The 12,128-nt window shown below is 34.6% G+C and overlaps 1 protein-coding gene across 1 annotated transcript in view; it reads left to right on the top strand.

Annotated features, from left to right (window-relative positions):
• The window catches only part of GlcT (ceramide glucosyltransferase), a 35,112-nt gene that overhangs the window by 9,257 nt on the left and 13,727 nt on the right, over positions 1-12,128 (top strand). Inside the window, exons 2-6 of the mRNA XM_089237768.1 lie at positions 2,529-2,670; positions 7,397-7,499; positions 8,313-8,414; positions 10,020-10,132; positions 11,576-11,754. Coding sequence (XP_089093894.1) covers positions 2,529-2,670; positions 7,397-7,499; positions 8,313-8,414; positions 10,020-10,132; positions 11,576-11,754 — 639 coding nt within the window. The remainder of the gene's footprint in view (positions 1-2,528; positions 2,671-7,396; positions 7,500-8,312; positions 8,415-10,019; positions 10,133-11,575; positions 11,755-12,128) is intronic.

Below are 12,128 nucleotides of genomic sequence, written 5' to 3'. Positions count from 1 at the left end.
AAACTAGGCTCGACTCCTAAGAAATTTGACTTATGCCTAAGTATTTTTTTCAATTTGTCAAGCTCTGATTCATTGAATGTTTAGACTGCATAGTTACTGAACAAGGCAGGCCTGATTTCCACCCTGACAAGAATGGGGCATTTGCCTAGGCTCTCATAATTTCATCATATGTCCCCTATTTATTCATCATTTTTAATTATCTATATAAACTTATGTAGTATTTTGTTATATCAAGTATTAACTTATGAATCTCAAATGTCTTTAACTCCTTCATGGGCATTCTGAATGCTCACATTGAAGTTGAAGGTCCTGACTGCAGAAATGAAATAGATAGACATTAATTTTAGACAATTCCAGTCGCTAGAACAGGTTTCTGAGTTAGGCTACATGTTTTATAGGCGATTTCACATTCATATTAATGCCATCAGTTCCATAGATTGATAATATTTATTTCAATCTTTAGACTGGTGGTATAAGTTACCTTTGCTTTATGTAGGCCTACATAAATTGGAAAAATAAATGCTAGTTATTTTTTTGTGGTTCTTTTTGCCTATTATTGTTTATGCAAAGCAAGTTTGAATAACTCAAATAATTGAGCTTCAGTAGTAGTCCAGGAACAATAAGAAAAAAGACCAGCTTTAACCGCGGAAAAATTGCAACTGAAGCTTTGTAAATTGTTTCTTAATCAGATACCATTACTGAATGTGTCCAAAATCTGACCCCAGGAACATTTCTAAAAACCAGATTTTAAAATCCTGTTCACGTGTGCAAGATTAGGGATACCAAAACAGCTTTTTGCTCCTTTCTCATAATCTTTTGCGATCTTCTATTGCTAAGAAAAATAAATTTTCCCCTGTTGTGAAATAAAAAACAGATTTTTTTTTTTTTCGAGTTAGGTTGTGTTTTTCAATACTCCAGAGTTTTTTTCTTTGAGATTTTTTGCACATTTTATAACAACTAATTTCCTGCATAAAATGGACAGCACTGATATTTGTGATAATGAAGCAGTTTCACAAAATGAAAGAGTGATGCTGTTGCAACTGCTGAAATATATATAAGTGATCATGTTTTGTTGTCAGACATGTACTGATAAAAAGAGCATTGATATTACAAAACAAAAGACTACCTGAGAAAAAATACCAATGGAAAGTGTTTGCTTACTGTAATCATTATTGGACAAGGTTTTTTCTCAATTTCCACTATTTTAAAAACCTAGGTCTATATGCGTGAACAAATATGTTCTATTTCTGTTGAATCACTTCTATGATCACTTTTATCCATGTAAAAAATTTTGTCAAAATATTGATTAAATATTTTTTAATATAATCACTTTTCTAAAATGTTACATCTAGGAATATAATTTGAAGACATCCAATTGGTTTCATCAAATCCTTCAAAATAAATTATGAACTTTTCATAAGAATTTTAATCTGATTTATCAAGTCAATCAACTGAACTAAAATTTTTAACTGCAATTAACAATTGTGGCGATTAACCAGTCCTATTAATCGAACCAGCCCTAATATTTATATAAACACTAGACTTTAGCTAGTATGGAAGACAGATTGCTCCATACATAGCCCTTGAAGTCTATCTCTGCTCATGTGTAGGATATATGATTCTGAAAAATTTAGAATTTTTATTGAACCTAAATTTTGTTTTTCGTATTGAACAAGATTGCTTTGTCAATTTTTTGTTAGTTTCCAGTAACATGTTCTTTACTTTGATCATTATAATTTTTAAGTTGCATATTTTAACCCAAAGACACATTCCTATGCTAGCTTCTGTTAGCTGAATAGTATCTGTATAGTAGGAATCTCCATCGCATGGGCTGCATTGTACTTGTGGCAGGGTTTAAGCTAGATAAAAAATTCCTTTAGCAAAAAAGCGAAAATGGGGGGGGGGGGGGGACTTTAGCAAAATACTACAATGCTAATGATTGATGGTTGGATGTCTACTCATTCCATACCTCCTGTATGCATTTTTGCGAAAGTGGCTACTACTACTTTCACATTCTAAGATTTTCTTTTGCATTTTGCAAAAAATATGACAGTACCTTAAATAAAGCTCGTTGGTGATGTATGTAGAATGGCATAGTGGCCTGCAGGCCTCAATTAAATATCAAATGTGGTGTGTGCTATGCTAATGGGTTGAAGGTGCCTGCTGAAGGGAATGTGCTGTCGTTCTTTTCCTTTTTTGCCCCTTAACTGACAGGTCTCCATTCAGATAACGAACTTGAAGTAGTCATTCACATTTGCTTTTGTTAGTCTTGATTCATATATTACTTGAAATGGTTAATATTCCGGAAGTGTTGGTTGTGTTTCAAACAAGTTATGTATCGAAAAAATAAATTTCTGGGGGGGGGGGGTGTTTAAATGATTTTTTATTTTCCACTTGCTGACCAATTTGTAACTCATATTCATAAAATATTAAATCATGTGATGTTAAAATTATACTTTCATCATTTATTTCTACTGTTTCTTTGGATTATGTTATAATTACATGAAACATCTTTTTTTACTTCTCAGTAAGTTGAAGTTGCACAAGAAAGTTCAACCACCATTGCCAGAAGTTCCATTGCCTGGTGTATCTATATTAAAGCCTTTGAACGGAGTAGATCAAAACCTCTCCAGCAATCTTGACACATTCTTTACGATGAGGTATCCTAAGGTAAGAATTATCTTCACTGAACTGACCAAATCATATTACCAGGTGTCCCTTGCTTTCACGATTAATTGGTTCCACAAAATGATTGCTTAAAGTGAGTAGAATTTAATATGGGTAAACAATGAATTAACATGGTAAGGGTTTTCTTCAGAAGGACAAGAAAAGATAAAACCAACTTCCAGCAGCAAAATTAAGTTTTTTTTTAAATGAATTTAAATTTGCAAAGCTTGCCAATTTATGGAATATGAATAGATTTAATACTTTTCACTTCTGTCTTCTCTACTTCTGACTGATTCTAATGAATGTGGATGTTTTCATTCTTGAAGAGCCTTTTTATGATTGGCTGATATTTTTAACGAAAAGCAGTCGAGACTTAACTGACAAGCAGCATTTTTCATCTCTTTATAAAAACTAAGAGCAAAGTAAAAGAGTAAAATATTTTGTCTGAGGCTTCCATGGCTGATGTTCAATGAGTTACAAGCAGTTTCCGTGTTATTAGGCCATGGTCTAAGGCATTTTCTTCCTGGCATGTTGCCCATATCTGTGGTAGGCATCCTCTGAGGTCAAGCCGGTGATTCTCCCACCATGGGGCCCATGGGCATACCCAGAGGGGGGCAACCCCCCCCCCCCCCAGAAGAGAAATTAAAGTGTAATTTACACAGCACAGGCGTATCAATTTAGTCCTGTGAGTTGCCCCCACTCCTAGTTCAGATCCTGGGTACACCCTTGGTGGGGCCCACAGTGGCAATTTTAAAACGAGTATTTCTATTAAGGCTTGGAACTTTTCAAAACTCCCATCGTTTATATCAGTTCAAAGTTTTTTTTAAAGAATTTCTTGTTTTCTTTCATTTCTCTCTTTGAGTGTGTTCTTTGGAAGAGGGTTTGGCCAGGGATTTATATTGTTTTTCATTGTCAATTTGTACCAGTAAGATGAAGTCCACGGTTTTTTTTTGATTCTCGTAGCAGTGCTTTTTGTTGTTCTAATGTATACCTTTCCACACGAGCATTGAACCTGGTAAACATCTGCTATGTAAAACGGGTCTCTAGAATCTTTTGCAGAGCATAGCAATTGAGCTACATTTCTGGTGGGTTAGAAGATGAGCTTGAACTTTTCTAAAACCCTGAGCCAAGCCAAAGTCAATTTACCATGCATCCGGAAGGTCACCGATCAAATTGGGAGAGTTTTAGAAAAGTTCAACATCAAGCCTATCTTCAAACCTACCAGAAACTTAACACAACCCTATATTCCACAAATAATTCAAGAGACCTGCTTTGTATGACAGGTGTTTACCAGGTTCCATGCTCATGTGGAAAGGTATACATTGGAATGACAAAAAGAAGCATTGCTATGAGAATAACAGAACACCAGAGAAGCTGCTGCCTGGGGAGAAGGAAAAGTTCAGCCATTGCAGGACATGTGGGAAACCGGTCATAAAATTAAATTTGAAAATACTGAGTTAATATCATCTAAGGTACACTGCTATGCTTACCTTCATAGAAGAACTACTGAAATATTCAAGCACCACAATGTAAATCGAAAGATGATGAATGTGCAGCCCACTTGGGTCCCATTACTTCAGCTCTGCAGAGAAATGAGACGTGCCCCCAATGAGAGTCAGAGAGGAAATGACCCTGACAGCTAGTGTGGCTTTTCTGCGGCCGATCAAGCCTCAGAAGTCTATATAGAGTACACTCCTCCCCCCCCCCCCCATGGCACTAGATGTATGAAGTCTTTCTTGCTTATCGCAGAAATCTATATCTGTTTAACCTCAGAAGATGCCTGCCACAGATGTGGGAAAACGTCAAGAAGAAAATGCTTTATACAATGGCCTAATAGCCTGGACACTGCTTGTAATTCAATTTTAGAGAATTCTGAATGTATTCCTTTAAATTATACATTGAATGGGATCATTTTCTTCAATTTAAAGTCTGATAGCATTGGCGATGTGTTACCAAAAGATGCTCATTATTGAGACCTGATGAGATGGCATATCTGTCAAGTCTCCCGGATTTCTACTCTACGTCCCAGACTCTCAAAAAATTCTTTTATCTCCCAAATTTTGCCCGTGATAGTAAAAAAATCCCTACATTTAGGAAAACAAATTATTCCCCAAGAATTTACCCAAAAAAAAGAAACTTCTCCTTCATAAGTGTTTTTTTTAAACTGTTGCCATTTTGTCAAATAAAAAAAAATTCATTTTTGGGGAGAAAACATAATTCGCCAATCCGCAAGCGTCAATCCAGGCTTTCGAAATCAAAAATTTGCACTAGCACATGTATCGGCTTTATCCATATATGTTTCGTTTCATGTCCAACAGAGATTTCTCGGTTTGTGAGGTTTGATTTTTGAGAGGTAATTTAACCGAAGGACTTTAATGTACTGGTCCGCCATGATTGGCGATAGCTTGCTCTGTGTCACGGTTTTTGCAATGGAAAAATTTCCCTTTTACAAATACAAATACAACGCCACAACAGGCAAAATGCCCAACGAGGTGGCTGATAAAAAGATGCCCATAAAAATATGGTTGTCATATGTTTCAAAAATACAGCAACCCAATTAAAAATGCAATTAACACAAATTACAAACAATATATACACATGATAAAATATTATACGATGCCCATAAAGATTACTTATGGTTGTCTTATTCTAAGAATGGATAGCTTCTCGATTTACCCCAACATGTTTATCGTATTTCTTTTTAAACGTGTCAATTGTGTTACAATTTACTACCTCCGGGGGTAAGCTATTCCATTTATTAACAACCCTATTGGAGAAAAATTCCCTGCGACACCATAACCTTGCATTGTCCCTCACCAATCGATACTGGTGTCCCCTTGTAAAAGCAGTCGATTGGCGGTGTACTAAAAGTTCATGGTCCATCCTATCCATCCCATTGAAAATTTTGAACACTTCGATCATATCTCCTCGACACCTGCGTTCATCCAATGTAAACATATTCAAAAAATGAAGTCTTTCTTCATAACTCAAGCCCTGTGTGCCAATAAGGACACGCGTAGCTCTTCTCTGCACCCCTTCAACCAAGTCTATGTCCCTCTGTAGGTATGGTCTCCAAAACCTTACAGCATACTCCAGTCCAGGACGAACTAAGCCTCGAAAAAGAGGAAGAATGACTTTAGGAGAACGCGAAGAGACCTTTTTGAAAATGAGACCAAGCATTCTATTCGATTTTTTGACAACCGCTGAACAATGTTCAGAAAACTTAAGTCGCTCGTCAATGAGAATTCCCAAATCGGTGACTCTAGTTGCATCCGGGATAGTGACACCATTCAACTCGTAAGAGAACCGTGGGTTGTTCGAACCAAAATGAGCGACCATGCACTATGAAAAAATCCCTAAAATGTTTTAAAAGATCCCTTTTACATTTATTTTCATACAGGATTTGGATCCACATGAAAACTTCCCGAATTTTCATTCTCCAAAGTTGGCAGCTATGAGATGGATTTGAGCATTTCTTCCATATATGTCTTAATTACATCAACAAATCTAGCGAATTTTGACATTTTAATTGTCATACCTCTAATTTGGGCACCCATTTTTAGGACTAAAATCAAATGACACTAAATTTTAGGGGTCAAAATTTCTGATATCAACTTTTCAAAATATGTTATAGCAAAATTGCGTAAAGCGAAGGATACCTGTATAAACAAGATTTCACAAATGCAAAAAAAATATTTCTCTTTTCCAGAAAATATTTACCACCTTCAGTATGATAGATATGCTGATATGAATTTCAAAAATTTTGTGTTGTCCTCTGATTTAGCTAATTTAGCACTCATGTATAAAAAAATTTAGGTGCCAATACCAAACCTCAGTCGTCGTGGCTGCCTGGGATTTGTCATGCCCTGTTATTAATAACTTAAAAGATGTAATTAAAAAATATATATAATTATGCAGAAGTGTGAATGAAATTCAATTAGAAACAATCACCCAGTGCAAGCATGCCTTCTGGCACCCTCCCTGTAATTTTGAATGAACTAATCGAGAAAAAATCTAATCACAGATCAAATATTTTTGGAGCTAAATGTATTTCTTTAGCCCGAGCTAGTAATCTCACACACACAAAAAAAAAAATTCAGGTGCCAATATAAATTTTTTTCTTTGCCATGGCGACCTGGTGCCTGAAATCATCGATGCAGAATATTCTGAAACCTGTGGCTTGCATCACAGAACAATCTGGAAGAATTTTAAGAAAACACTATTATGCGAAACATTATGCTTTGGGGCCTAGAATTTGTCAAGCCCTGAGAAAGCCAAAGTAGGAATTCACCACCAAACCTGCTAGCCTTCCCTTATCTAGGGGCCCTGGAAGTGAATTAATGAAAAACTATATGCTGAAATACATAGCAAATGAATGAGATACGGAAACACTGTTTTTCTTTAATTTGATAACTGATGAGGTTTTCATGGCCAACCTCAATTGAAAGAGTTTCCTGATTTGAAGAGTCATCAATGGTATAAGGTGCCACCATCCCAATGCTGATGTTAACCATTACATTGAGAATAAAATTTACTCTTCCTATGATGGCAGCATTTTGTTGCAAGAAGCTCTTTCAATTTAATTTTTCTTGAATCAAATACATACAGCAAATAATCATACACATAATCATACAGCAAACTGTAAATATTTGTTTTTAGTGCTTTTTTTTGTATTTTTCTGATTTTGCAATTTAATATTGACTTTGTTTTTCTATCATTTCATTTGTAGTTCGAATTATTGTTTTGCATCGAAGATGAAAGTGATCCTGTTATAATGTTAGTAAAGAAAAAAATGGAAAAATATCCGGAAGTAGATGCCAGAATGTTTATTGGTGAGATGTAGTTTCCTGTTTTAAATTCCATTTAAGCTTTTTAGACTACACATAACCTGTTCAAAATAAATGTGTACCGTAGAACCTTGATTATTGGAACTCAGATAACCCTGACATTGCAGGTTTTTGATGTTAAATGAAATCTCAAAAATATAGTATAAATCAGGTTAATGCAAATGTAGTTTTGAAAATTGCACTATGCAATAAATGATCAAATGAATATAGTATTAAGTTACACAGACTACTGTAATATATATGCAGTTTACAGCATTTCAAAGATACCTTACAATAATTTGAAAAATAGTCTTCCGTCATTGAGTACTCTTAAATACTCCAGGGAGTGTTAAGACATTTAATATGATTCTCTGGTCAAAAAGGGTAGGGAAAACAATGCTCCCTCCACTTTCGGCTATGCCAATCCGTAAGATTCTATTGTATTTGCAGCTTCTACCATTCGCCTGTTCTATTGTAGATCTCCCAGATGCAATATGGCACATTTTGGCAAACACTGGTGTAAGTCTTCACATTCAGAACCCTTGTAGCTCTCTTCATGTGCTGCAGCATTTTGTGAACCCAGTTTGTTACAACATTAGGTGTTTAGGACGTCGTTTTACTGCCCCCCAATTTTTGAAATTAACTCATGAAACACCTTGGACATACCTGTCACAACTAAGATGAAATGTCTGTAGTTTCTGTAGATTTCTACCATGTTCATTTACAGTATCAAAAAAATTAATTGGTGAACTGCGCTATATTTTTTGTCTGCCTTGTTATCTTACAGTAAAGTTATCTTCATTATCACATTTATCGCAGGTGGTTCTAAAGTTGGAGTGAACCCTAAAATCAATAACATGAATCCAGGATATGAAGCTGCAAAATATGATCTCATTCTAGTCTCAGATAGTGGTATCAGAAGTAAGTTCAGTATTTATATTGCTAGTACCAACATAATTTTCTGCCTGTATAGCATAAAGGATATGTACGAAAGGGTTTTTTTTTTTTTTTTTTTTCACTCTAACTGGCAATGCAGGCTATTTATTTATTTATTTATTCTGAAACAAGTTTCAATCGCAGAAAATTTTATCCAATTTTCACTAATTCTCGGTCACCTGACTCCCAGGAACAGGTTTGAGAGGGAATGTTCAGGGCTCTACATCTTGGGCAGGTATCCCAGGCCAGTGGTTTTGATGGATCTCTCATTGATCACTCTATCTGGTGAATGGTGACAATCTGCCCAAAATTATAGATTTGTGTAGAGAATACAAACACAAAATAAATTTGATATATATATATATATATATATATATATATATATATATATACAGGGTAAGTCAAAATGAATGCCAGGATTTCAAAGCTTCACTATGAAAAATGTAATTAATGTATTTATTCAAAAGATACATGTATAGAGGTAATATCAAGTTTTGAATGTAGTCCTCACAATTGTTCAATATGAGCTCCTTTTGTTACATGGCATACATCAAGTCTGTAATGTAATTCTTGCCAGACCTTGTGTAGCATGTCTGTATCGATGCTGGTGATAGCAGCTGTGATGCAGGCTTTCAAATTAGTCATGGTCTTTGGACCTGGAGGCACATACCAGTGATTTTCAATGAACCTCCACGCTGTTATATGTACAAAAAAAAAATGATTTTAAGAAAAAAGGAAAAAAATTGAATTTTATGAGAGATAAAATCTATGCAGTGGGTTGTCATATATATATATATATATTTTTAATATAAAGTTACAAACTGCCATTCACAACTTGTGTATATTACCTTTTACAAGGTGTATCTTTTGAATAAATACAATAATTGCATTTTGCATAGTAAAGCTTTGAAATCCCTGCATTCATTTTGACTTACCTTTATATAGTCAACAATCAATATAATGACCTCCTTTGTCCCATCGAAAACGGACGTTATATTGGGAGAGTCATTGTATACGATTGTCGTTCTATGAAAACATATGAGACTCTTGCCCACAGTAAAAGGAAAAAAGAACTGTTGTCCTAGTTGTGATCATGCTTGTCAGACAACACAAATGCTCATATACTAGAACTTGTGGAGGAGGCATTGGTGTACTTGATACTTGTATTGTGAGATATCTCTAAGTTTATAAAGCCAAAATGTGTTTTTGCAAGATGATTAAAAAAAGCTTTCCCATCTTGAAAAACACCTGTAATCGGAAATTCTCTGTACTCCATTGTATCGGTTTGCAATGTAAAGTGAGCTGATCACCTGACTGAGTTTAGTCTTCTCTGCTTAAGAAACATAAAAACAACTTTTCCATATCTATCATCAACATTCGGCAGAAGAAAAATGTCTTAACCTGTTGACAATATGTTAAAAGGGGAAAACTCGAAAATAATGATTTTCAGATTCTCTCTGACAGTATCAATATTTGATCATAGTGGTGTATTAAGCTGATTATCTGCAAATATTCTAAGATGTGATAAACTTTAGGCTTAATGTTTTATGAATTTGTATGTATAAAATCATATGAATATTATATTTGTAGTGAAAGAAGATACTCTCTTGGATATGGTTTCCTGTATGACAGAAAATGTCGGTCTAGTCCACCAAATGCCTTTCACAGCAGACAGAAAGGGATTTCCTGCAGTTTTGGAAAAGGTAAAATTTTCTTACTCTGTTTTTATGGCAGTTTGTATACAAACTAACTTTAATTTTTAGCAAACTAGTATATAGCTTTTCTTAGCAGCTAGTGCAAATATATAAATTCCTAATGAACAGATAAATGTAATTGTTAAAATCAAATGTGATTTAGATGCTAAACAAATGTACTGATTTTTAGAAAATGGTTTACTTGGATGTGTGTAGTCATTTTGCATATAAGTGGACAAACACAAATAAGGGGAAATGAATGGGGAGGGGATAGAAAATGGGCCAGTTATTGGAGGCCTGGTATGAATGATGTTGGGACCTGTTGGTTGGAAACACTGCACTAGAACCTCGATTAATTGATTCATTTAATTAGCAAAGAAGATTTTTTTTTACAGGGAATAGGGATTTTTTAAACCTGTTTACACTGTAATTCTCCTTTCGTGTGCCATAGATTATGGGGAAAGGCGATATAAACAGTGCCTCCATATATATTCCCAAGAAAAGAAGGTACCATTTTTTTTTATCCTTGTGAGAAGAAAAGCTCAGGTTCCCTGTCAAGAAATAAACAGGCTGTTCTACCGCCTAATTAATAATCCCTGAACTGATGGTTAGGGATTATGGAAAGAAGATATAAACAGTGCCCCCTCCCCATAATATACCCGTCATCCGAAATTCTGTACTCCATTGAGTCAGCTCATCCTGTTTTATGAAATCACCATCAATGAAAATGTGACATCTGGCAAAAACAATTTTTTCATTTGACAAAAACATTTTAAATGGTTGCTTCATGCATGATTTCAACATTATTTCCAACAGATCTGGGCCGCCATCGGCAAAAGTTTCGGCTTGATTTATATGGCCTAGTTTTTATGTGTCGTAACCCAATAAGAATTTAAATTTTGATTGAGTGAATGTTTTAGATTGAATTACCCAGGGTTGGCACAGTATTTATTACTATTGATGGTTTTTACTGTCTTGGTAAAAAAAAAAATTTATCTTGGTTTTTACCACCTTATTTAAGGGGCAAAAAATACTGTTTCTGCCATTACTTAAAAAATTATCTATTTTTTTCCATTTTTCTTAAAGAAATGCATAATTTTAATACGATGTTGTGAGAGTACAGAATACTTAAATTATTGTATTCTTATACTAACATGCATATTAAAGTATAATATGCTCATTTATAGAATATCGTTGTAGTGAGCTTTCACTGTACAATATAATCTCCTCTACATCGATATTATTGATATGTTTCTCTGGTCATTTTGATTATCATTATTCATTATGCAGGCTTTTTACTATAGTATGTTTAAGTTACAAATTGCAATAGAGGGGGCAAGGAAAAAAAAATTGGATTTTACATCAAACTAATTCAAAGTGCATTGCAAGACTTGCAACGTTGATCGTGTAACAACAGTTTGTTTCAATAATTTTTATTTTTCTATCTTTCAGGTGTATTTTGGAACAGCGCATGCTAGGATATACTTAGCTGCAGATTTCTTCCACATCAATTGCCCTACCGGTATGTCTGCTCTCATGAAAAAGAAACTGTTGGATAAGGTTGGGGGTATGAAAGCCTTTGGACAATATCTAGCAGAAGACTTTTTCTTCGCCAAATCATTTACTGACAGGTAAATTGAAAAAAAAAAAACCATTGAATAATATAAAATTTGTGCATGTAATTTTATTAAAACTCTTGGACAGGGTTTTTCAAAGATTTTTCCGATTGAATATTATTTTCAATGAGAAAAAAAAAATTTAAATGTTTGTACAGCAAAACCTCCTCTAATGGCCACCTCCGAACAACAGTAATCTTTACTGCACTAGCAACTTTTGGACAAAAGAAAAATAATTTTCAAGGGTCTTTTTTTTTATTCCTCTAACTCTATATGGGGCGGGGGAGAGAAAGAAATGCATGCTTTCTTTTCCTGGGTGCAAATGTTAGATGGATTCATTGAAATCAGTGGAGAGGAGAAAATGATACTGAAGTGATCTATAAATGTGC

The sequence above is a fragment of the Pholcus phalangioides genome, unplaced genomic scaffold, assembly GCF_987345545.1.
Source record: "Pholcus phalangioides strain wild (caught in Gottingen) unplaced genomic scaffold, Ppha-v1.0 ptg000010l_1, whole genome shotgun sequence".
In the NCBI taxonomy this organism is placed as follows: Eukaryota; Metazoa; Arthropoda; class Arachnida; order Araneae; family Pholcidae; genus Pholcus; species Pholcus phalangioides.
This window is presented reverse-complemented; position numbering and strand designations above follow the sequence as displayed.